At 43.2% G+C, this 25,997-nt stretch overlaps 3 protein-coding genes across 4 annotated transcripts in view; 1 reads left to right on the top strand and 2 right to left on the bottom strand.

The window, feature by feature from the left end:
• Positions 1-438: 438 nt before the first annotated feature.
• LOC116986083 (tumor necrosis factor receptor superfamily member 6B-like) lies at positions 439-6,260 on the top strand. Its single transcript, XM_033041264.1, has 4 exons — positions 439-489; positions 3,265-3,649; positions 4,431-4,613; positions 5,682-6,260. Exons 1-4 carry the CDS (start codon positions 478-480, stop codon positions 5,960-5,962), a joined length of 861 nt encoding a protein of 286 aa, XP_032897155.1. The 5' UTR covers positions 439-477; the 3' UTR covers positions 5,963-6,260.
• Positions 6,261-14,528: 8,268 nt separating this feature from the next.
• The window catches only part of rtel1 (regulator of telomere elongation helicase 1), a 108,018-nt gene continuing 96,549 nt past the window's right edge, over positions 14,529-25,997 (bottom strand). The window contains exon 36 of one of the 2 annotated variants that reach the window (XM_033041495.1): positions 14,529-14,583. The gene's annotated coding sequence lies outside the window, so the exon portion shown is untranslated. The remainder of the gene's footprint in view (positions 14,584-25,997) is intronic. The other variant, XM_033041494.1, reaches the window with a different exon arrangement.
• LOC116986204 (tumor necrosis factor receptor superfamily member 6B-like) lies at positions 19,200-25,594 on the bottom strand. Its single transcript, XM_033041499.1, has 5 exons — positions 25,566-25,594; positions 22,247-22,631; positions 20,910-21,092; positions 19,505-19,869; positions 19,200-19,438 (listed from the first exon to the last, which is right to left on the bottom strand). Exons 1-4 carry the CDS (start codon positions 25,575-25,577, stop codon positions 19,553-19,555), a joined length of 897 nt encoding a protein of 298 aa, XP_032897390.1. The 5' UTR covers positions 25,578-25,594; the 3' UTR covers positions 19,200-19,438; positions 19,505-19,552.

The following is a 25,997-nucleotide window of genomic DNA, read 5'->3' on the forward strand; positions in this document are numbered from 1 at the left end:
ACCAGAGAGCATCCCCTACTTCACTTTCTCAATCGAGTTTGGATGAATGAATGAATGAGTTCTCAATCGAGTATGCATACTTGTGTCGAGCTTACAATGCAAAAAAAAAAAAGCACACTTGTAACTAAGTCGCATCATTTTCAACCTAGCGCCGTGGTTCGTTGAGTTAGAAGCTGTCCCCTGTGTTCAGTGAACACGCGTTTTACTTCCTCCATTGTGTTGTCCAGAAGCGAACGCGCCGTCGTATCTCTGGTCCACCGAACGGTGACACCGAAGAAATTGCCAGACATTCCCCAAAAATACATCATTCCGGGATGAACCGTAGAGCCGGGACGATGGGGGGGAATTCTACGTTAGGTTTTTCCTCCTTCGTAAGATGGTGCGACGATGACTCACCCCGCGTCATTCGGCTCATAAAACGTGCCGGTGGAACTTGGACCCTCAACAGCTGAGCGCGTCCACAGCAAGCGAGCAAGCATGATCCTCAAGGTAAGGTTCAAGTTCAAGTTCAAGTGAGTTTATTGTCATGTGTCCCTGTATAGGACAATGAAATTCTTGCTTTGCTTAAGCACACAGAAAATAGTAGGCATTTACTACAAAACAGATAAATGTGTCCATATACCATGATAGCATGCAAGATCAAACAGCTTCACTACATCAACTATGGTGCACTAGTGCTGAGATCGTTCCTTCAATGATGCTGAAGGTTTTACTCTTTAAGTTATATTTTGAGGAAACATGAGCATGAGTATATTTATTAATTTTAACTTATTTTATATGTATAGACATACATAAAACATGTTACAATTAATATATATAAAATAAGTTTAAATTAATAAATGTACTCATGCTAGTGTTTCCTCAAATTATAATTTAAAGAGTAAAATTTTAACTTGTTTTATATTTATAGACACACATAAAAATGTTACAATTAATATATATGAAATAAGTTAAAATAAGTTGTGTATATACATATATATATATACATACAGAATGAGATTCACAGCTGAAGCTATATGTGTATTGATCTTTATAGCAGGCAGTCTGACGACGTGTCTCGTATAGCATATGTTCTCCATAGATGCTGCCTGACCCGCTGAGTTACTCCGGCACTTTGTACCTTTTTATTTGTAAACCAGCATCTGCAGTTCCTTGAATCTATAAGGTCGTTGTAAGTTGTTAGCAGTGGTTCTCTGCTGAGTAGTTGCAGCATTTTTGCAGATGTGAATGATTTAGACTTCTTTCAAGGGAATTCCGTTTAAGATGAATCTAGAAGATTCTGGCAGACAAAAGTGCCGGAGAAACTCAGCGGGTGCAGCAGCATCTATGGAGTGAAGAAAATAGGCAACGTTTCTCACCCGCTGAGTTTCTCTAGCACTTTTGTCTACCTTCGATCTTCCTAGCATCTGCAGTTCCTTCTTAAACTAGAAGATTCCGGCGCTTGCTCGAAGGGCCGAATGGCCTACTCCTGCAGCTATTGTCTATTGTCTATTGTCTAAGATACACTCTCCTGGACAATCTTTATATTTTTGCCAGCGACTGCAGTTCCTTGTTTCTGCGGCAGTGAGTTGGGTGAAAAGTTTAGAGCTCGGCGTATTCGCTCCTGGACCACATTCTGCCCGTGTGACAGAATGAGATAGGCGGCGTGTGACATATACACGGCACAGCTCAGAATCTCTGCATGTCAAATTCATATAACTCATCCATTTGGGCTTCATTTATTGATATATGTTTTGAACATTGTAGGATCTGCGCGCATGGCGGGGACTGTAAGTCATCCCATTAATGAGATCTTAACTCGGATTGTATAATAACTTTGTATATTTAAGTGGAGACACGTTTGAAAATTTACTCTGTGCAATCAGAGTGCAGAGGAGTTCATTCGGCCCATCGTCCTGTGCATTTCCTCATGCCTCACAAATAAAATGAACAAAGAGGGATCATCGGGACTTTAACCAATACTTTTTGTAACTGTCGGCGCCCTATAGACAATAGGCAATAGGTCCAGGAGTAGGCCATTCAAGCCAGCACCGCCATTCAATGTGATCATGGCTAATCATCCACAATCAGTACCCTGTTCCTGCCTTCTCCCCATAACCATTGACTCCGCTATCTTTAAGAACTCTATCTAACTCTCTCTTGAAAGCATCCAGAGAATTGGCCTCCACTGCCTTCTGAGGCAGAGAATTCCACAGATTCACAACTCTTGGGGTGATTTTTTCCCCTCATTTCCGTTCTACATGACTTACCCCTTATTCTTAAACTGTGGCCCCTGGTTCTGGACTCTCTCAACATTGGGAACATGTTTCCTGCTTCTAACGTATCCAAACCCTTAAAATCTTATATGTTTCAATAAGATCTCCTCTCATCCTTCCAAATTCCAGTGTATACAAGCCCAGCCGCTCCATTCTATCAACATATGACAGTCCCGCCATCCTGGGAATTAACCTCGTGAACATACTCTGCACTCCCTCAATAGCAAGAATGCCAAGAATGTGGGACATTATCAAATGCTTTCTGAAAGTCCAGGCACACTACATCCACTGGGCGTCCTTGTCCATTTTCCTAGTTACATCCTCAAAAAATTCTAGAAGATTAGTCAAGCATGATTTCCCCTTCGTAAATCCGCTATTCCATCTTTTATAATTGACTCCAGCATCTTCCCCAACACCGATGTCTGGCTAACTGGTCTATAATTCCCTGTTTTCTCTCTCCCGCCTTTCTTAAAATGTGGGTGTAAAGTTATGGGTGGCGACTCTTTGCACACTTTGTGTAGTGCATGAAAAACAACGAATTTCACTCTAAAGTACATGTGACAGTAATGTATCATCATCATCATCAAATAAAATCTTGCATCATCTATTTATTGAAGATAGAGATAGATGTCTAATGCTAGACACAAAAATGCTGGAGTAACTCGGCGGGTCAGGCAGCATCTCTGGAGAGAAGGATTAGGTGACGTTTCGAGTCGAGACCTTTCATCAGTCTGAAGAAGGGTCTCGACCCGACATGTCACCTATTCCTTTTCTCCAGGGATGCTGCCTGACCCTCTGAATTACTCCAGCATTTCGTGTCGAACTTCGGTGTAAAACCAGCATCTGCAATTCCTCCCTACACTTGATGTCTGATGGTGCAGTTTTAAGTTTAACCATTTCTAAGTTAAGGAAGCCAAAAGGAGTAAAGTTATTTCAGGTATGATGCTGTGAATGGTAATGATAGACAGTTTCAGTAATTATTATTTTTTGGTTATTATTGCCTCTACAGTGCCTCGTCGTATTTGCATTGACTGAACGTGTTTTAAGTTCAACGGTGCCGGTGAGCACCAAGCCTACTTACAGATGGACCGATCCATATACTCGTGAAAATTTGTTATGTGAGATGTGCGGGCGTGGTACAGTTGTGCTAACACGATGCACCGCCACACAACAGACAGTGTGCAGGCCCTGCATAGGCGACCAATTCATGAAACACTGGAACCGCTACACAAAATGCCATGGCTGCTACCACTGCGTAGAAGATGAGCATGAGATACACCCGTGCAACGGCACGCACAATCGTGTGTGTCAATGCGACACTAACTATTTCTTCATGTTTGAATTCTGCAAGAGACATACCGAATGCACCTTTGGGCACGGTGTGGTGATAACAGGTACGTTTAATATTTCTGATATTAATTTTGAAGAAGGGTCTCGACCCGAAACGCCACCGATTCCTTCTCTCCAGAGATGCTGTCTGTCCCGCTGAGTTACTCCAGCTTTTTGTGTCTATCTTAATTCTTACTCTATCCACCCATTAGATTAGATTAGATTAGATTCCTTTATTGTCATTCAGACCTTTCGGTCTGAACGAAATTATGTTGCCTGCAGTCATACACAGAACCAATAAAAACAAAACATACAATAAACACAAATTAAACATCCACTACAGTGAGTTCACCAAGCACATCCTCATTGTGATGGAGGCAAAGTCTTAGTCTCCGTCTCTTCCCTCCTTTTTCTCCCTCTGCGCTGAGGCGATCGATCCAGGCCGGTGATGCCGTCCTCCAGTCCAGCGGACCTCCGTGATGATGTCGCCGCCGCGCATGGTTTGTTATTTTGCAAAGCTTGTCCAAACTGCACTATGTGTATGGAGGAACTGCAGATGCTGGCTTACACCGAAGATGAACACACACATGCTGGAGTCATTCATGGGGTCAGGCAGCATCTCTGGAGAAAAGGAATAGGTTACGTTTCGGGTCGTAAGTGGTATAGGTGTTTTGCTTTAGGATAGATGTAAACACTGCTGAGTATGATGCTATTGAATGTATAGACAATGTATGAACAGTTTATGGACAGGTTTACTTTGTGTACATATTTTGTTCTCTGGAAGTTCTTTTTTGGAAAAAATTACTACATGAATTTTAACTGATCCGATGGACTTGAGTTTTCTAGGAACCCATTATCGCGATTCAACGTGTGAAGAATGTCCCAGGGGATATTTCTCTCCCACACTCTCTAGTACGGATCGCTGTATTGCACACACAAACTGCACTGATGGTTTAGTGGTCAATGTTCCAGGCAATCGTTACCACGACACCCTGTGTACCTCCTGCAGTACATATGTTGGAACTACAGGTATGTAAAGCAATTTTCATTTGTAGGGTAACTACAATACCATCCTTAAATATTAAAATTTGTTTATGAAGTATATTTCTATAATCAGAATAAATCATTGGGAAGTTAGGACAAAGGACCCGGCGTGGGTGGATCGCAGTGAGGGGGAGAGGGGGGGGGGGGGGGGGGTGGGGGGGGGGTGGGGTGGGGGGGGGGGGGGTGAGAAGAAAGGTACAACCTGTGTCGGATACTTTGTAACATTGTCTGCACCCTTGATGTGGCGACTCTTTGCATACCTTGAAACAAAGAATTTCACTGTGACTTATCACATATGACAATAAAGCATTCATGCATTCATACCAATCTTATTGGAGAGCTGTGCGTTTGAAGGCACTGGGCCTGTACTCGCTGGAGTTTAGAAGAATGAGGGGGGCCCTCACTGAAATGTACCGAATAGTGAAAGACTTGGATAGAATAGATGTGGAGAGGGTGTTTCCACGAGTGAGGGAGTCTGGGCCTAGAGGTCATAGTCTCATAAATAAAGGACGTTCCTTTAGGAAGGAGATGAGGATGAATTTCTTTAGTCAGAGGATGATGAATCTGTGGGATTCTTTGCCACAGGGACTGTGGGCGCCGTCAATGGATATTTCTAAGGTAGAGATAGATAGATTCTTGATTAGTACGGGTGTCAGGGGTTATGGGAAGAAGAGAGAGAATGGGGCTAGGAGGGAAGAGATAGATCAGCCATGATTGAATGGCAGAGTAGACTTGATGGGCCGAATGGCCCAATTCTGCTCCTATCACTTCTGACCTTATGATATTGTCTGTGCTGAACGTGATGCCAAGTTAAACTAACTTCATACACTTAACGAGAATGATTGCAACTAATCTATATAGCACATTATTACATTATGTTGCCTCTCTAACGTGTCTGGAGTTTAACGTTCAATTTAGATTTTATTACGTTTTTTTGTGATTAATGGAAAAGCAAAGCATAAGATAGAATATGACTGGAAATAGATGAACAACTAAAAACCAACACAGGGTGTCTATTAAAAAGCTACATTTATTTTTTATCTCTTTCAACAGCATGTGATGACGCACTTATTCAGTTTCTGGCACATCAGAAGATCGCACAAAGAAAACTCAAAAAGTTTATCCGTTCCCTTGTTACTACTGAAAATGTTGAGCAATTACATACGGAAATGTCAAACGGGAACAGGGATATGATGTATACAAAGTTATATCCTCTTCTGGTGAAATGGAGAGCAAGTGTCGACGGGAAGCATGTTGCAGAGATGATCATCTCAAAACTTGAAAGTGCAAAGTTGACTAATGTCGTAATGAGGGTAAAAAATCGTTTTTGGTGAAGTGTCAGCTGAGGTCACCTTTAGTCATTTGCCCTGAATGGTCCCCAAAAGACTTGTGTTTAAGGACAATAGCATTTCAAAAGAGGGTTTTTATTTTATTCCAGGTTGTAGTTTGTTTATTGGCCATTGTGGGATGCAAGGGAGAGAGAGACAAAACAAACTTGGTTTCCCACTTTTGCTGCCCAGTCCATCATCGGCTCTGACCTCCCCACCATCGAGGGGGTCTACCACAGTCGCTGCCTCAAAAAGGCTGGCAGCATCATCAAGGACCCACACCATCCTGGCCACACACTCATCTCTCCGCTGCCTTCAGGTAGAAGGTACAGGAGCCTGAAATCTGCAACAAACAGGTTCAGGAATAGCTACTTCCCCACAGCCATCAGACTATTAAACTGAACTCAAATACAATCTGAACTTTAATTAGCCTACTGCACTTTATACGTTTATTTATGTGTGTGTGTATATATAGATTCTATTGTATATGGACACACTGATCTGTTCTGTATTATTTATGCCTGTAATATTCTGTTGTGCTGAAGCAAAGCAAGAATTTCATTGTCCTATCTGGGACACATGACAATAAACTCTCTTGAAGCTCTTGAATCTTGAATCTTGAATCAATCCTGCAAGTCTGTGTAGCAGCTTAAACCGGTGGTGGGGTTAGTAGTTTCAAGAGAGTCACGAATCAAGACAAATATTGATATTTGTGCGACTTTCTATCAGAGTTGTAAAATATTTGTGACAAAAGTTGGGGAGGGGGGTGGGGCAGGAGAATATGGAACCCACCCAAGTGTTTGTTTGACCCCGTCCTTCTAATTCCACACTGGCTCCATTGGAAAAGGAGTCCGTATAAACTTGTCTAATACTGCCCTGCCCTCCCCTGCATCAGCCCAGCTTCTGCTGAAACCTCTCACCCAGAGTATCTGTTATAATCATAGAGTCATAGAGCTCCAATCATAGAATCATGGTAGTGGATAGAGGGCCATAGTCAAACAGCACGGCAACAGGCCCTTCGTCCCAACTTGTCCATGCTGACTAAGATGCCCCATTTAAGCTGCATTTGGCCCTTCCCATTTGGCTCATATCCATATAAACCTTTCTCATCCCTCTACCTGTCCAGATGTCGTTTGAATGCTTTTATAGTATCTGCCTCAACTACCTTCTCTGGCAACTTGTTCCGTGCACACACCACCCTCTGAGCGGAAAGGTTGCCCCTTAGGTTCCAATTAAATCTCTCCCCTCTCAACTTAAACCTATGTTATCTGGTTCTTGATTCTCTTACCCTGGGTAAAGGTCCCTGTGCATTCTCTCTATCTATTACTCTTCTGCCCTGGGTTCACTGGTGTCTGAAATCAGCTATGATGTTATAAAGGCTGAGAATGACATTGAAACATTTCCAAACAGCAACTAACCAGTGGATGTTCAATTAAAATTCGACTAAAAGTGAAATAAACACAGGAAGAAATGATTGTCGAAAAGATGAATGTCATAAAAAGAACATTTAAAGCAATATTATTGTAGATGAAGACTTTTTGATATTCCATGAATATGTTCATCATTCATCATCGTTGAAAACATTAGCGACGCAGTGGCGCTGGTTTCTATCGGGAACGGTGACGGACGCACCACACATCTCTGTCCTCCAGTTCATGCGGACATCCGCTGCTGGAAGTATAGGGTTTTGGTGTGTGTTTTATCATCGTTCCTTACAATGCTGTGTACGACAGTGATCACAACTTCTACTGAAGTGTGGATGGCCGTTGGCTCATTAGAAACTCATCCGCCCTTTGACAGGTCTTGTTTTTGGTCCTGCTGGGGGTCCACAGCCCCTTCCTGGCAAACTAGATGGGGGAGACAGTTTAGTCGCCGACTATCCGACCATGGAGCAGGTAGTGCGGGATTACATGGTACCTGTGGCGGGGGGAACTCCCACCGACCTGACCTGAACATATAAGATTTGAGAACATTCATGGGTTATTAAGATTTTGCATACTACAGTGTTAGACTTCCATAATTCACTGAGATTGATATATACACATGCTATGTACAGAAAAATAGTAAAGAAAAGTAATAGGTATGTGTTTAAAATTGACAATTCGAAGAGAACTTCATGTGTTAGAATAACACTGTAAAGCACAACATTGCCAGCAAGTTTGCCATTTTTGTAGTTAACTTTGAACATACAGAATTCAAGAGTTGGAACAGTTTTACAATATAATGGCAATAATTGATGACAGTTTCCCCACTTACAAGCAGCTGAAGTATTTGAGATGAGCTTTCTCCATCAAAACAACAGTTCTGTGGAAATTGCTAACACGGTCTAATTGAATCCAGCAAATCAGGGAATTATAGGAACTTCCTCGCACACAGATCGGACCAGCAAGAAATATTTATTGTTGCAAGTGTGAATCTTTGTACTATCATAAGAATGTTTCGGGTCAACTTGAGAACAACGTGGCCTGGACTGATAGCCTAGTCATCACCAGGAACAAGCTTCTTCCAGTGCTGGCTTGGAACGAGTGATACTCCATGACAAAGAAATGGGAGAAGACGTCATTACAACTAAGTGTTAACAAAGTCTTAGGTTACAAAGGAAATACCTGCACGTAATATTTTACAGCAGCTAATTTCAAATAAGGTTTGGGAACATTCCATGCTACGTTAGTTTGATTATGTTTCAATCAAAACAATGTTTTAAGAAAGTTTTAATTTATTTTCAATAAACCTTTAAAGCAATTCAAAATTATGCTGCTTTCTGTGTCTTGACTTGTTTTCTTCAACTGAAGCAGCTTCAGATTAAATGAGAAAGCCAGTGATTTGTCTACTTAGTTCAGTTCAGTTTAGTTTATTGTCACATGTACCGAGGTACAGTGAAAAACTTTTGTTGCTTGCCATCCGGTCAGCAGAAAGACTATACATGATTACAGTCGATCCATTTACATTGTATAGATACATGATAAGGGAATAACATTTAGTGCAAGGTAAAGCTAACAAGTCCGATCAGGGATAGTCCGAGGGTCATCAACGAGGTAGATAGTAGTTCAGCGCTGCTCTCTGGTTGTGGTAGAATGGTTCAGTTACCCGATAACAGCTGGGAGGAAACTGTCCCTGAATCTGGAAGTATATGTTTTCACACTTATATACCTTTTGCCTGATGGGAGAAGGGAGAAGAGGGAGTGGCCAGGGTGCGACTCGGCCTTCATTATGCTGCTGGCCCCTAACACGGGTGAACAAAAGGAGGAAGATTTACTAACACTGAGTAAGTGAGGGTTGGCTGAAGTTTCCTCTCAGCAACAGGTTGTTAGACCGAAGCAACCAACTAATGAACCATCTGTCAGGGTTCATGTTAAGACCGATAGAACTAGGCACTCTTCTCAGAGGCTTAATGTACAGACTCATAGGAGTAAGGGTGTACAGAAGGGGCCTGCTAGCACTACTCCCCCTGCACGGAATGATGGATTTCAACATGAATTTTGTAACTTGATGAAGAAGCAACAAAATCTCTCTTCTACCTTACCTCCGAGAGAAATTCCTGTTTTTGATGGTGATCCTTTGCAGCATGAAGTTTTCATTATAGCATTTGAGGAAGAAGTGGTCAGGAAAACTACTAATGAGAGAGATTAGATAGAAAACCGCTCAGATTCCCATTTAATATTTCCCCTTTCAGATTAAACCTTTGTCCGCTGGTTCTAGATTCCCCAGCTGTGGGTAAAAGGCTCTGTTGATCTTCATGATCCTTTCCCCTCGTGATCTTGTACAACTTTATAACAACACCTCATCCTCCTAAGCTCTCCTGAATACAGTCCTAGCCTGCCTACCCTCTCCCTATAGCTCTTGCCCTAATGTCCTGGCGCCCCCTTGTGTCTGGAAAACAGAGGCATTTGAAAGCCAGACGTATGCGTGGTCAAAAAATGACATTTGCAAAAATAATCACCATTCAGTATTCAAGCACCTGTAAGCTTCCGAAATAAGTGTTTTTATTTGGGTGCCATTGTTTGACTGGTCTGTGGTCTGAACAAGAACAGGCCGACTCATATTCCTCAAAGGCCAGAGATTATCATGCAACCTCCCTTAGTTCCTCAGATCTCCTTACAGTGTAGAAGGAAGCCATTTGGCCCATTCATTCTGTAGCAGCTCTTAAAGCAACCCCAGAAATCCAATTAGGGCAGCACGGTGGCGCAGTGGGAGAGTTGCTGCGTTACAGCGCTTACAGCGCCGGAGACCTAGGTTCAATCCTGACAACGGGTGCTGTCTGTATGGAGTTTGCACGTTCTCCCCATGACATGCGTGGGTTTTCTCCGAGACCTTCGGTTTCCTCCCACACTCCAACGATGCACAGGTTTTTTAGGTTAATTGGTTTGGTATCAATGTAAAATTGTCCCTACTCTGTGTAGGATGGTATTAGTGTGCGGGGATCGCTGGTTGGATCGAACACGGTGGGCTAAAGGGCCTGTGTAGATGCTGCATCTCTAAAACTAAAACTAAAAACTAATTTCCCCACTTATTTCCCTCAGCCATTTTCTTTCCCTCTCAATCACACTCTCCTGACTCCTCCCCACAACTCCTGATACCTGTAATAATCAACAATCCGTCAATCTCTGCCTTAAAATTATCCATTGACTTGGCCTCCACAGCCTTCTGGTCCTGCAAGTGCTTGTGAAACCTACGTGACACTGAAGCTGCTTCGATTCTTGGGCTGTGTTTTCTTGCTTTCTTGTCATGTGATCAGCAACTTATCTCAAGGTCCCACAGACGCCAGTGAACACCTACAGAACTTCAACATTCCTAAACTGGCCTTAGTCTCATAGAGTCTTATAGCGTGGACAGGCCCTTCGGCCCAACTTGCCAACACAACATGTCACATCTACACTTGTTCTACCTGCCTGTGTTCAGTCCATATCTCTCTAAACCCGTCCTTTCTATGTACCTGTCCAAATGCTTCTTAAACGTTGAGATTGTACCTACCTAACTACCTCCTCTGGCAGCTCGTTCTATATACCTACCGCCCTTTGCGTGAAAAAGTTACCCCTTGGATGCTTGTTATACCTTTTCACCCGTCACCTTAAACCTATGTCTCCTGGTTCTTGACTCCCCTACTCTGGGCAAGAGACTCTGTGTCTACCCGATCTGTTCCTCTCATGATTTTCCATATCTCTTTCAGATCACCCCTCATTCTCCTGTGCTCTAAGGAATAGAGTCCTAGCCTGTTCAACCTCCCCCCTCAGGCCCCCGAATCCTGGCAACATCCTCGTGAAACTTCTCTGCAGCCTTTCCAATTAAACTGCACACTTTCCAGCTGTCAAGTTAGTCAGATTAACGCAAGACAAAATGTAACAAGAAGGAACTGCAGATGCTTGTTTAATGCTAAAGATAGGCATAGAGGAGTGCGAGAGCAACTCACAAGGTCAGGCAGCATCTCTGGAGAAAATGACCTGGTCCTGACCCGAATCATCACCTATCCACATTCTCCAGAGATGCTGCCTGACCCACTGAGTTACTCCAGCACTTTGTATGGATAGCAGGCAACCCAAAGCTTTTCACTGTCCCTCGGTAAGTGTGACAATAATAAATAAATGAAATTAACTAAATTGTGTTTATCTATATGCAAGACAAAACTGCTATCTTGTTGTCATCAACTGGCGAAGTCCTCTCTGCTACTGAGGCAGCAAAGGCACATTTATCTTTCCCTCCCCATAATCCTGCTTCTTGGAATCATTGAAGTAGGCCTTCTAGATTCTCCTTGTGCTCCTGCATTTCTAGTCAGCAAAGAGTTATTGAGGTGGGTTAAGCCATGTACCAGGTTTCACCTCAGGTCTAGCAGAGAATGTTCATCCTACCACTGACACCCAATGCAGTGTGATAGTGATATTGACCACGAAACTGATGCTTTCCCTTTCTAGATGATGTAGACTCCTTCTGCCTCTGCTGTCCCTATTGACAAGTCATATTTTGTAAAGAGTTACAATGTCGAGATTATGAAATCTCGTGATGACTGTTCATCTTTGGGTTGTCAGTGAGTGAGTGATTCCATCTTCCAGGATCCGAGGATTAGCTTTTCAATTTCAGGAAAGTTTCCTCAGGAAATGTGTAGAGGGCCCTCCAAGGGAGAGGCCAAAGATTGATCTGGGCAGAGCAAGTGACTGAAGTTTCAATGATGGACCATTTAGAACCTGAGGAACAGTTTTATAGCTTTATATTAGTTATGAATGAGGACAAGGCTGGCCCACAAGTTAACGTTCAAAACTGGGGCAAGGCCAACTTTGATGGTTTTAGACAGGAACTTGCACAAGTTGATTTGAGTAGGTTATTAGAGGGCTAAGGGATATCTGGAAAGTGGGATGCTTTTAAAAGTGTTAACATGAGTGCTCTAAGCATACATGGTCCTGTTAGAGTGAAGGGAATACAGGTAGGAGTAAGGAAGCCTGGATGACAAGAAAAATTAAAGACTCTGATCAGGAGAAATGGAGTCTAATAATCCAAAAATGCATTATTAGCTTGAAAAGAACCAAAAAAGCTGGACGGCACGGGCTCGGTGGGCCGAAGGGCCTGTTTCCATGCATTATCTCTAAATTAAAATCGAAACTAAACTGAGTGTCTGCAATTATCAGATAATTATACCTTATACTTCAAAACTTTTATCCATTTTAAAGAAAGTGTTTACATGAATTAAAATAAGACAGGCATGCCGAGTCAGGTGACGAGTTGCAGCTGCAACATGTGGGAGCTATCATCACAGGGGCACCTGTAGGCTGCGTGCTCAGCCCCCTGCTCTACTCCTCTATACTGTGACAAGAAGCAAAGCTCTGACCCCAGCTTTACACCTTGTTAAAACCTGTCAGTGCGATGAACAGTGTCTTTAGCCCTAAGTTGTAATAGTGGGGAAGAGAATCTCAGTCAACGTTCTGCACTCTCCCAGGCTTCTGTAGTCTTTCTAAAGTTGAGAACCCAAAGATCAGCTCTAACTGCTGTTTCACCAATAATTGTCACAAATTGACTGTCGCTCAGTTTTGTATTTTGTACTTAGAGATCCGTTTCTTACCCTGCAAAAAATTGTTTTATCAACTAGTTTAGTTTATTGTCAAGTGTACTGAGGTACAGTGAAAAACTTTTTGTTGCGTGCTATCCAGTCAGCGGAAAGACTATACATGATTACAATCAAGCATTCCACAGTGTACAGACACCGGGATAAAGGGTGTCCTTCATGTCACTTCATGTCAAACTATTTATTATTTTGTATAAAGAAAAATTCAGTGACATTTATCATACTTGAACAATTCTTAGCAGAAATTCTTAGTAAAAAACACTTCATATTTATTATTCACATTTGCTTTGACAGACACAAAAATAAGATAGAAATTACACTTCACCATTTTGACACTTTTAAAAACATATTTATGTTAAAATTAACCACAATCTCCATGATATTCATTGTGCTATCCAGTCATTCAATGACGTCCATCAGAACTCTGTGATTCATCTATCACAAACATAATCAAGTATCTTCTAGTGGTGGTTACTTTGCATTTTGGACTCATCTTACTTACCTGGAAAGATGACAGTAATTTTGTTCACAGTGTGGAATAATCCCAATGATTATAATCAAAGAGATGTCAGTCGGGATTAGCATTAAAGTGGTTTCAAGTTCTTAGAAATACTTAAAACAGTACACGCTATATTCCCTTTGTCTCTTTCATAGACATAGAAACATAGAAAATAGGTGCAGGAGTAGGCCATTCAGCCCTTCGAGCCTGCACCGCCATTCAATATGATCATGGCTGATCATCCAACTCAGTATCCTGTACCTGCCCCCTGATCCCTTTAGCCACAAGGGCCACATCTAACTCCCTCTTAAATATAGCCAATGAACTGGCCTCAACCAACTTCTGTGGCAGAGAATTCCACAGATTCTCCACTCTCTGTGTGAAAAAGCATTTTCTCATCTCGGTCCTAAAAGACTTCCCCCTTATCCTCAAACTGTGACCCCTTGTTCTGGACTTCCCCAACATCGGGAACAATCTTCCTGCATCTAGCCTGTCCAACCCCTTAAGAATTTTGTAAGTTTCTATAAGATCCCCCCTCAATCTTCTAAATTCTAGCGAGTACAAGCCGAGTCTATCCAGTCTTTCTTCAAACGAAAATCCTGCCATCGCAGGAATCAGTCTGGTGAACCTTCTCTGTACTCACTCTATGGCAAGAATGTCTTTCCTCAGATTAGGAGATCAAAACTGTACGCAATACTCCAGGTGTGGTCTCACCAAGGCCCTGTACAACTGCAGTAGAACTACCCTGCTCCTATACTCAAATCCTTTTGCTATGAAAGCTAACATACCATTCGCTTTCCTCCTTATCCTACCTCAGATTTTCTGAGGATAAAATACTACAATGTTGATTGAACTCCACCGGGTGGCGCCAGCAATGGCTGCCTCGCCAGCAATCTGTCTGTCCTTTCCTTCTATATGTTTTAACAGTATGTGTTAAATGTATGTTCTTTAGGATCTTTTATGTGGGGGTTGAGGGAGCTTTGACGGCACTGAAGTGGGTGCTTTGACCGCCGGCTGCAAAATCTGCCTCAAGTATCTTCTAGTGGTGGTTACTTTGCATTTTGGACACATCTTACTTCCCTGGAAGGATGAGAGTGTGGTGAAAGTTTAAATCATGCGGTATTTCAATATATACTTTGGACAGCTGAGAGGAGACCTTTGCCTGGAAAAATATCCCTTGGCCTGCTGGAGAGATGCAGATAAAGGAAAACTCACAAAATGCAAACTTTCGGGTTTATCAGACAAGCATTTGAATACAAAAATGGTGTGGGTTTATTGCGTGCAATATTGAATACAAGTACAAGGAGGGTTCATTGTACAAGACATTGAATACAAGAGCAGGGAGAGGATTTGACCTCCTGTGACACTGAGCCTGAAGCTAGGGCAGACAAAATAGTTGAGCGACGAACCGCTCGCCACCAATTCCCGGTTAGAGAAATGCCTAACTCCACGTTTAATCCAGCGATTGCAGTTGGTGCTGGAAACAATAATGTATATTCCCCATGGAAACTGAATGAGAAGATGGCCATACTGAGCTAGATACCTGATAGGAAAAAGTCATCCGCCAAATTCATAGATTACCTTCGAACTACAATAAGAGTTTAGAACAGAGATGAGGAAACACTTTTTCACACAGAGAGATTCAGATTCAGATTCAACTTTAATTGTCATTGTCAGTGTACAGTACAGAGACAACGAAATGCAGTTAGCATCTCCCTGGAAGAGCGACATAGAATATGATTTCAATAAATGAGTCTATTTACATGTATACAGACATAGTGTTTTTCCTGTGGGAGGAGTGTCCGGGGGGGGGGGGGGGGGGGTGATTGGCAGTCACTGAGGTACATTGTTGAGTAGTGTGACAGCCGCAGGGAAGAAGCTGTTCCTGGACCTGCTGATCCGGCAACGGAGAGACCTGTAGCGCCTCCCGGATGGTAGGAGGGTAAACAGTCCATGGTTGGGGTGAGAGCAATCCTTGGCGATGCTGAGCGCCCTCCGCAGACAACGCTTGCTTTGGACAGACTCAATGGAGGGGAGCGAGGAACCGGTGATACGTTGGGCAATTTTCACCACCCTCTGCAGTGCTTTCCGGTCGGAGACAGAGCAGTTGCCATACCATACTGTGATACAGTTGGTAAGGATGCCCTCAATGGTGCAGCGGTAGAAGTTCACCAGGATCTGAGGAGACAGATGGACCTTCTTCAGTCTCCTCAGGAAGAAGAGACGCTGGTGAGCCTTCTTGACCAGAGTTGAGGTATTGTGGGTCCAAGAGAGGTCATCGGAGATGTTGACCCCCAGGAACCTGAAGTTGGAAGCACGTTCCACCTCTGACCCGTTGATGTGGATGGGGATGTGCGTGCCGCCCCTAGACTTCCTGAAGTCTACAATGAGCTCCTTGGTCTTCTTGGAGTTAAGGGCCAGGTTGTTGTCAGCGCACCATGCTGCTAGGAGCTGGACCTCCTCCCTATAGGCCGACTCATCGTTGATGCTGATGAGGCCAATCACCGTTGTATCATCTGCATACTTGATGATGGTGTTAGTACCATGTACAGGTGTGCAGTCGTAGGTGAAGAGGGAGTAGAGGAGGGGGCTCAGCACACAGCCCTGTGGACCGCCGGTGTTCAGGGTGAGGGTTGAAGAGGTGTGCTTGTCTAACCTAACAGACTGGGGTCTGTTGGTTAGAAAGTCCAGTATCCAGTTGCAGAGGGAGGGGTCGATGCCTAGGTTACCGAGTTTGGTGATCAGTTTAGAGGGTATAATGGTGTTGAATGCTGAGCTGTAATCGATGAACAGCATTCTTACGTAAGTGTCTCTGTTGTTGAGGTGGGAGAGGGCGGAGTGAAGTGCCGTTGAGATGGCATCCTCCATACTCCTATTCTTGCGGTAGGCAAACTGATAGGGATCCAATGTGGGGGGTAGGCAGCCTTTGAGGTGTGCCAGGACCAGCCTCTCGAAGCACTTGGTGATGATGGGGGTAAGTGCAACTGAGGCTTGCCGCAGTCGTTGAGGCTTGCTGCAGTGGAGTGTTTTGGCACCGGAACGATGGAGGTGGTTTTAAGGCACGTGGGGACAACTGCTTGGGCAAGTGACAGGTTGAAGATGTCAGTCCAGACGTCTGTCAGCTGCGCAGCACAGGCCCTGAGCACGCGCCCGGGGATGCCGTCAGGGCCAGCAGCCTTACGTGCATTAGTCCTACTCAGTGCCACGTACACGTCGTAGGGGGTGAGTGTGAGGGGTTGGTGATCAGCAGGGAGCACAGCCTTGATGGCTGTCTCTAGATTGTCCCTGTCGAAGCGGCCATAGAAGTGGTTAAGCTCCTCAAGGAAGGAGGCGTCGCTGGATGTGGGGGTGGTGTTGGTGGGTCTATAGTCCGTGATGGCCTGGATGCCTTGCCACATGCGTCGGGGGTCGGAGTTGTTGTTGAAGTGCTCCTCAATGTTGTGTTGTGAGTGTGGAATTCTCTGCCTCAGAGGGTGGTGGAGGCCGGTAGAGGGCGATTCTCTGGAAACTTTCAAGAGAGAGCTAGATTGGGCTCTTGAAGATAGCGGAGTCAGGGGATATGGGGAGAAGGCAGGAACGGGGTACTGATTGTGGATGATCAGCCATGAACACAGTGAATGGCGGTGCTGGTTTGAAGGGCTGTATAGCCTACACCTGCAGGAGAATTTCTAGAAAGATTTTTGGAAATATTCATAGATCAGTCGGGAGATATTAATTATCGGAACGGTGTAAATTCTCCCCAGTACTGTGCAATTTTGATGAACTGCCTGCCAGCCGCTGCGGCAGAAGCAATAAAAATGAATAACATGGACTGGTCAGAGAATAGTCCAAGTCAAATGGCCTGTGCAGTTAGATACCATTGGAAAGATAATAAGAAACAAGAAAATTTGCCTCAGGCTAAAGTAAAAACAGAATATGTCATGAAAAAGGAGATACTGGAAGATACTAGCAATTACCAAACAGGACCCCAGTTCTGTGAAGCAAAATGGGTGAAGATGCAGGAATGCAGGACACCAGGCTACCCCATGAACTAAATGCCCCCGTTTACAGCCAACCCTATGTTTCCCCAAAGCCACATTTTAGAGTGAGGAGAGTGTTGGGACCAGACATTAAAACATTGTTTGGATTGAAACATAATCCACAGAAACTAACGTAGCATGGAATGCTCCCGAAACTTATTTGAAATTAGCTGCTGTAAAATATTACGTTGCTGGTATTTCCTTTGTAACCTAAGACGTTGTTAACACTTACATGTAATGACGTCTTCTCCCATTTCTTTGTCATGGAGTATCACTCGTTCCAAGCCAGCACTGGAAGAAGCTTGTTCCTGGTGATGACTAGGCTATCAGTCCAGGCCACGTTGTGTCTCAAGTTGACCCGAAACATTCTTATGATAGTACAAAGATTCACACTTGCAACAATAAATATTTCTTGCTGGTCCGATCTGTGTGCGAGGAAGTTCCTATAATTCCCTGATTTGCTGGATTCAATTAGACCGTGTTAGCAATTTCCACAGAACTGTTGTTTTGATGGAGAAAGCTCATCTCAAATACTTCAGCTGCTCGTAAGTGGGGAAACTGTCAACAATTATTGTCATTATATTGTAAAACTGTTCCAACTCCAGAAGTTAACTACAGAAATGGAAAACTTGCTGGCAGTGTTGTGCTTTACAGTCTTATTCTAACAGATGAAGTTCTCTTTGAATTGGCAATTTTACAGGGACTTTTACCCAGGGTAAGAGATTCTAGAACCGTTGAACAAAGGTTTAAGTTGAGAGGGGAAAGATTTAATTGGAACCTAAGGGGCAACCTTTCCGCTCAGAGGGTGGTGTGTGCACGGAACAAGCTGCCAGAGAAGGTAGTTGAGGCAGATACTATAAAAGCATTTAAAAGACAGTTGGACAGGTAGAGGGATGAGAAAGGTTTATATGGATATGAGCCAAATGGGAGGGCCCAAATGCAGCTTAAATGGGGCATCTTAGTCAGCATGGACAAGTTGGGACGAAGGGCCTATTGCTGTGCTGTTTGACTATGGCCCTCTATCCACTACCATGATTCTATGATTGGAGCTCTATGACTCTATGATTATAACAGATACTCTGGGTGAGAGGTTTCAGCAGAAGCTGGGCTGATGCAGGGGAGGGCAGGGCACTGTATTAGACAAGTTTATACGGACTCCTTTTCCAATGGAGCCAGTGTGGAATTAGAAGGACGGGGTCAAACAAACACTTGGGTGGGTTCCATATTCTCCTGCCCCACCCCCCTCCCCAACTTTTGTCTCATATATTTTACAATTCTCTGATAGAAAGTCGCACAAATATCAGTATTTGTCTCTTGATTCGTGACTCTCTTGAAACTACTAACCCCACCACCGGTTTAAGCTGCTACACAGACTTGCAGGATTGATTCAAGATTCAAGATTCAAGATTCAAGAGAGTTTATTGTCATGTGTCCCAGATAGGACAATGAAATTCTTGCTTTGCTTCAGCACAACAGAATATTGCAGGAATAAATAATACAGAACAGATCAGTGTGACCATATACAATAGAATCTATATATACACACACACATAAATAAACATATAAAGTGCAGTAGGCTAATTAAAGTTCAGATTTTATTTGAGTTGAGTTTAATAGTCTGATGGCTGTGGGGAAGTAGCTATTCCTGAACCTGGTTGTTGCAGGTTTCAGGCTCCTGTACCTTCTACCTGAAGGCAGCGGAGAGATGAGTGTGTGGCCAGGATGATGTGGGTCCTTGATGATGCTGCCAGCCTTTTTGAGGCAGCGACTGTGGTAGATCCCCTCGATGGTGGGGAGATCGGAGCCGATGATGGACTGGGCAGCAAAAGTGGGAAACCAAGTTTGTTTTGTCTCTCACTCCCTTGCATCCCACAATGGCCAATAAACAAACTACAACCTGGAATAAAATAAAAACCCTCTTTTGAAATGCTATTGACTAATACCTTGTCAATACCTGAGGCCAATTCTGGAGTATGGTGTACCTCTTTTGAAATGCTATTGACCTTAAACACAAGTCTTTTGGGGACCATTCAGGGCAAATGATTAAAGGTGATCTCAGCTGACACTTCACCAAAACGATTTTTTATCCTTGTTACGACATTCTTCAACTTTGCATTTTCAAGTTTTGAGATGATCATCTCTGCAACATGCTTCCCCTGGACTCTTCCTCTCCATTTCACCAGAAGAGGATATAACTTTGTATACATCATACCCCTGTTCCCGTTTGACATTTCCGCATGTAATTGGTCAACATTTTCAGTAGTAACAAGGGAACGGATAAACTTTTTGAGTTTTCTTTTTGCGATCTTCTGATGTGCCAGAAACTGAATAAGTGCGTCATCACATGCTGTTGAAAGAGATAAAAAATAAATGTAGCTTTTTAATAGACATCCTGTGTTGGTTTTTAGTTGTTCATCTATTTCCAGTCATATTCTATCTTATGCTTTGCTTTTCCATTAATCACAAAAAAACGTAATAAAATATAAATTGAACCGTAAACTCCAGACACGTTAGAGAGGCAACATAATGTAATAATGTGCTATATAGATTAGTTGCAATCATTCTCGTTAAGTGTATGAAGTTAGTTTAACTTGGCATCACGTTCAGCACAGACACTATCAGAAGGTCAGAAGTGACAGGAGCAGAATTGGGCCATTCGGCCCATCAAGTCTACTCTGCCATTCAATCATGGCTGATCTATCTCTTCCCCCCTAGCCCCATTCTCTCTCTTCTTCCCATAACCCCTGACACCCATACTAATCAAGAATCTATCTATCTCTACCTTAGAAATATCCATTGACTTGGCGCCCACAGTCCCTGTGGCAAAGAATTCCACAGATTCACCACCCTCCGACTAAAGAAATTCCTCCTCATCTCCTTCCTAAAGGAACGTCCTTTATTTCTGAGGCTATGACCTCTAGGCCTAGACTCCCTCACTCGTGGAAACACCCTCTCCACATCTATTCTATCCAAGTCTTTCACTATTCGGTACATTTCAGTGAGGGCCCCCCTCATTCTTCTAAACTCCAGCGAGTACAGGCCCAGTGCCGTCAAACGCACAGCTCTCCAATAAGATTGGTATGAATGCATGAATGCTTTATTGTCATATGTGATAAGTCACAGTGAAATTCTTTGTTTCAAGGTATGCAAAGAGTCGCCACATCAAGGGTGTAGACAATGTTACAAAGTATCCGACACAGGTTGTACCTTTCTTCTCACCCCCCCCCCCCCCCCCCCTCTCACCCTCACTGCGATCCCCCCATGCCGGGTCCTTTGTCCTAACTTCCCAATGATTTATTCTGATTATAGAAATATACTTCATAAACAAATGTTAATATTTAAGGATGGTATTGTAGTTACCCTACAAATGAAAATTGCTTTACATACCTGTAGTTCCAACATATGTACTGCAGGAGGTACACAGGGTGTCGTGGTAACGATTACCTGGAACATTGACCACTAAACCATCAGTGCAGTTTGTGTGTGCAATACAGCGATCCGTACTAGAGAGTGTGGGAGAGAAATATCCCCTGGGACATTCTTCACACGTTGAATCACGATAATGGGTTCCTAGAAAACACACGTCCATCGGATCAGTTAAAATTCATGGAAAATATAATGTAGTAATTTTTTCCAAAAAAGAACTTCCAGAGAACAAAATATGTACACAAAGTAAAACTGTCCATAACCTGTTCATACATTGTCTATACATTCAATAACATCATACACAGCAGTGTTTACATCTATCCTAAAGCAAAACACCTATACTACTTATGGTCTCTGCTGGGAGACCAACAGGTTTTGGGCAGCTCAAAGAGCATCCTTCACCGAGTTGTTGGTCTTCCAGCAAGTGTGTCCCTTTCAACAGTCAGTAAGTCAGGGAGTGCTCTATTATGGAACTGTTCGGGATGAACTATGGAAATGCAGACATTATTGAAGGCAATATACATGGTATTGTGGAGTTTAACATTTTTGCCCAGAAATAATCCATTTGCCGTCTATGATGAATTCTGAAACCTCATTAATTTTCAAAGTAGAATAAATGCAAATACAATGGTGGGACATTTGTTTGAGAATAATCTCCTACATGTCAACCTCTTAAAATGGCCTTTCATTAAATGAAACATTATATTAGTAGTTGTGATCGCAGCCAAATCCAGCCTTGATACTGAGAATACATAACTTTATCAGTTTAACTATTTATTTCATTCTCAGGTTCAGGATAAATTCATCAGCTACATTAACCGCACACTATCTTTCCAATTACCTACTCATCTAGAATTAGTATGCTGTACATATTGTAGTTTGGGCACAAAATGATGGAGTAACTCAGCTGGTCAGGCAGCAACTCTCGTACCTTTTCATACCTCTAGTTTCCCTCTCCCTTGAATCTCAGTATGAATAGAGGACTTGACCCGAAACGTCACCTATTCCTTTTCTCCAGAGATGCTGCCTGACCCCATGAATGACTCCAGCATGTGTGTGTTCATCTTCGGTGTAAGCCAGCATCTGCAGTTCCTCCATACACAAAGTGCAGTTTGGACAAGCTTTGCAAAATAACAAACCATGCGCTCAAGGCGATGGGTGGATAGAGTAAGAATTAAGATAGACACAAAAAGCTGGAGTAACTCAGCGGGACAGACAGCATCTCTGGAGAGAAGGAATCGGTGGTGTTTCGGGTCGAGACCCTTCTTCAAAATTAATATTAGAAATATTAAACGTACCTGTTATCACCACACCGTGCCCAAAGGTGCATTCGGTATGTCTCTTGCAGAATTCAAACATGAAGAAATAGTTAGTGTCGCATTGACACACTCGATTGTGCGTGCCGTTGCACGGGTGTATCTCATGCTCATCTTCTACGCAGTGGTAGCAGCCATGGCATTTTGTGTAGCGGTTCCAGTGTTTCATGAATTGGTCACCTATGCAGGGCCTGCACACTGTCTGTTGTGTGGCGGTGCATCGTGTTAGCACAACTGTACCATGCCCGCACATCTCACATAACAAATTTTCATGAGTATATGGATCGGTCCATTTGTAAGTAGGCTTGGTGCTCACCAGCACCGTTGAACTTAAAACACGTTCAGTCAATGCAAATACGACGAGGCACTGTAGAGGAAATAATAACCAAAAAATAATAATTACTGAAACTGTCTATCGTTACCATTCACAGCATCATACCTGAAATAACTTTACTCCTTTTGGCTTCCTTAACTTAGAAATGGTTAAACTTAAAACTGCACCATCAGACATCAAGTGTAGGGAGGAATTGCAGATGCTGGTTTTACACCGAAGATCGACACAATTGCTGGAGTAACTCAGCGGGCCAGGCAGCATCCCTGGAGAAAAGGAATAGGTGACATGTCGGGTCGAGACCCTTCTTCAGACAGATGAAGGGTTTCGACTCGAACTGTCACCTATTCCTTCTCTCCAGAGATGCTGCCTGACCCGCCGAGTTACTCCAGCAATTTTGTGTCTAGCATTATACATCTATCTCTATCTTCAATAAATAGATGATGCAAGATTTTATTTCATGATGATGATGATGATGATGATACATTACTGTCACATGTACTTTAGAGTGAAATTCGTTGTTTTTCATGCACTACACAAAGTGTGCAAACAGTCGCCACCCATAACTTTACACCCACATTTTAAGAAAGGCGGGAGAGAGAAAACAGGGAATTATAGACTAGTTAGCCTGACATCGGTGTTGGGGAAGATGCTGGAGTCAATTATAAAAGATGGAATAGCGGCACATTTGGATAGCAGTAACAGGATCAGTCCGAGTGAGCATGGATTTACGAAGGGGAAATCATGCTTGACTAATCTTCTGGAATTTTTCGAGGATGTAACTAGGAAAATGGACAAGGACGCCCAGTGGATGTAGTGTGCCTGGACTTTCAGAAAGCATTTGATAATGTCCCACATTCTTGGCATTCTTGCTATTGAGGGAGTACAGAATATGTTCACGAGGTTAATTCCCAGGATGGCGGGACTGTCATATGTTGATAGAATGGAGCAGCTGGGCTTGTATACACTGCAATTTGGAAGGATTTGGAGGGGATCTTATTGAAACATATAAGATTTTTAAGGGTTTGGACACGCTAGAAGCAGGAACCATGTTCCCGATGTTGAGAGACTCCAGAACCAGGGGCCACAGTTTAAGAATAAGGGATAAGTCATTTAGAACGGAGATGAGGGGGAAAAAATCATCCAGAGAGTTGTGAATCTGTGGAATTCTCTGCCTCAGAAGGCAGTGGAGGCCAATTCTCTGGATGCTTTCAAGAGAGAGTTAGATAGAGTTCTCTAAGCTCTATCCCTTGTTAGCGGAGTCAAGGGATATGGGGAGAAGGCAGAAACGGGGAACTGATGGTGGATGATCAGCCATGATCACATTGAATGGCGGTGCTGGCTTGAAGGGCTGAATGTCCTACTCATGCACTTATTGTCTATTGTCTATCGGGCGCCGACAAGGTTACAAAAAGTATTGGTTAAAGTCCCGATGATCCCTCTTCGTTCATTCTATTTGTGAGGCGTGAGGAAATGCACAGGCACGATGGGCCGAATGAACTCCTCTGCACTCTGATTGCACAGAGTAAAATTTTAAACGTGTCTTAACTTAAGTATATCAAGTTATTATATAATCCGATTTAAGATCTCAGTAATGGAATGACTCGAATCAGTCCCCGCCATGCGCGCAGAACCTACAATGCTCTAAACATATATCAATAAATGAAGCCCAAATTGATGAGTTATATGAATTTGACATGCAGAGATTCTGAGCTGTGACCTGTAGGTGTCACACGCCACCTATTTCATTCTGTCACACGGGCAGAATGTGGTTCAGGAGAGAATACGCCGAGCCCTAAACTTTTCACCCAACTCACAGCCGCAGAAACAAGGAACTTCAGTCGCTGGTTTAGTACACACAAGGACACGTGGTGCTGGAGTCTGAAGAAGGGTCTGGAGCTGAAACGTCGCCTGTCCATGTTCTCCAGAGATGCTGCGTGACCCGCTGAGTTACTACCGCGCTTTGTGTCTATTCATCTATTGTGGTAGCAGCGTGGACCACTCGGATTAGCGGAATGCCTGATTACATGGAGCTGCTGTGTAACACTTCACAGTGCAGGACGCAATTGACAACATTGAACTCAATATATAAAGGATTACTGGAATGGATTACTGGAATTACTGGATTACTGGACTCGCACAAGCAGGCTGAGGAACAGCTTTTTCAACAACACCATTATGCTGAACTCGGAGTCCCGACGCTAGCCATCCTTAGACTCTCCCACTTGTATACAGTTATCTGCCTATGTATCAGTTTTAATTCATCCACAATCCACACATTGTTAACCAGTATTTTTTTTAAAACTTTTATTGTATGCCAACTTTGTTTTTTTATTTTTACTTCTACTATCTTGCACTATGACTATGACCAGACGCTAAACTGCATTTCGTTGTACCTATACTTGTATTTGTGCAATGACAATAAAGTTGAATTGAATTGAATTGAATGACAAGATGGTCGAGATGTAGATACAACTGCAGACGCTGGTTCACTGACAAGGACACAAAAGGCATTTAAAAATATAAAGATTCATCTTTATTGGAATTCCCTTGTAAAAAGTCCAAATTATTCATATCTGTAACATATGCTGCAACAACCCAGCAGAGAACCACTGCTAACAACTTACAACGACCTTAGACACGAGGAATTGCAGATACTGGTTTACAAAAAAAAAGCACAAAGTGCCGGAGTAACTCAGCGGGTCAGGCAGCATCTATGGAGAACACATGCTATACGAGACAGACGTCAGACTGGCTGCTATAAAGATCAATACATATATAGCTTCATCTGCGAATCTCATTCTGTATGTACAGCCATCCAAATAAAATAAGTTAAAATTAATAAATGCTCATGTTTCCACCGAATATAACAAAGTGTAAAACCTCCAGCATCATTGAAGCAACGATCTCAGCACTAGTGCACCATAGAGTTGATATCGTGAAGCTGTTTGATCTTGCATGCTACCTTACCTTGAGGATCATGCTTGCTCGCTTGTCGTGGACGCTCTCAGCTGTTGATGGCCCAAGTACTACTGGCTCGTTTTTATCAGCCGAATGACGCGGGGTGAGTCACCGTCTCACGATCGTACAAGGAAAACCCTACGTGGAATTTCCCCCGTAATCTTCCGGCTCTCAGGTTCATCCCGGAATTCTCTTTTTGGGGAATGTCTGCCAATTTCTTGTGTAATCAATTGTTCGGAGCATCAGATACGACGGCGAGTTCGCTTCTGGACAACACGACAAAGGAAGTAAAACGCGTTTTGATTATAAGGTAATTGATATTGAAAGCATCAAAGTGGGGGGGGGGGCATTTACAATGGTCAAGATTCATCCAAACTCGATTGAGAAAGTAAAGTAGGGGATGCTCTCTGGTCGCATGGATACTTTCAGTGTCGTTTGTGG

The sequence above is a fragment of the Amblyraja radiata genome, chromosome 23 (genome assembly GCF_010909765.2).
Source record: "Amblyraja radiata isolate CabotCenter1 chromosome 23, sAmbRad1.1.pri, whole genome shotgun sequence".
NCBI lineage: Eukaryota > Metazoa > Chordata > Chondrichthyes > Rajiformes > Rajidae > Amblyraja > Amblyraja radiata.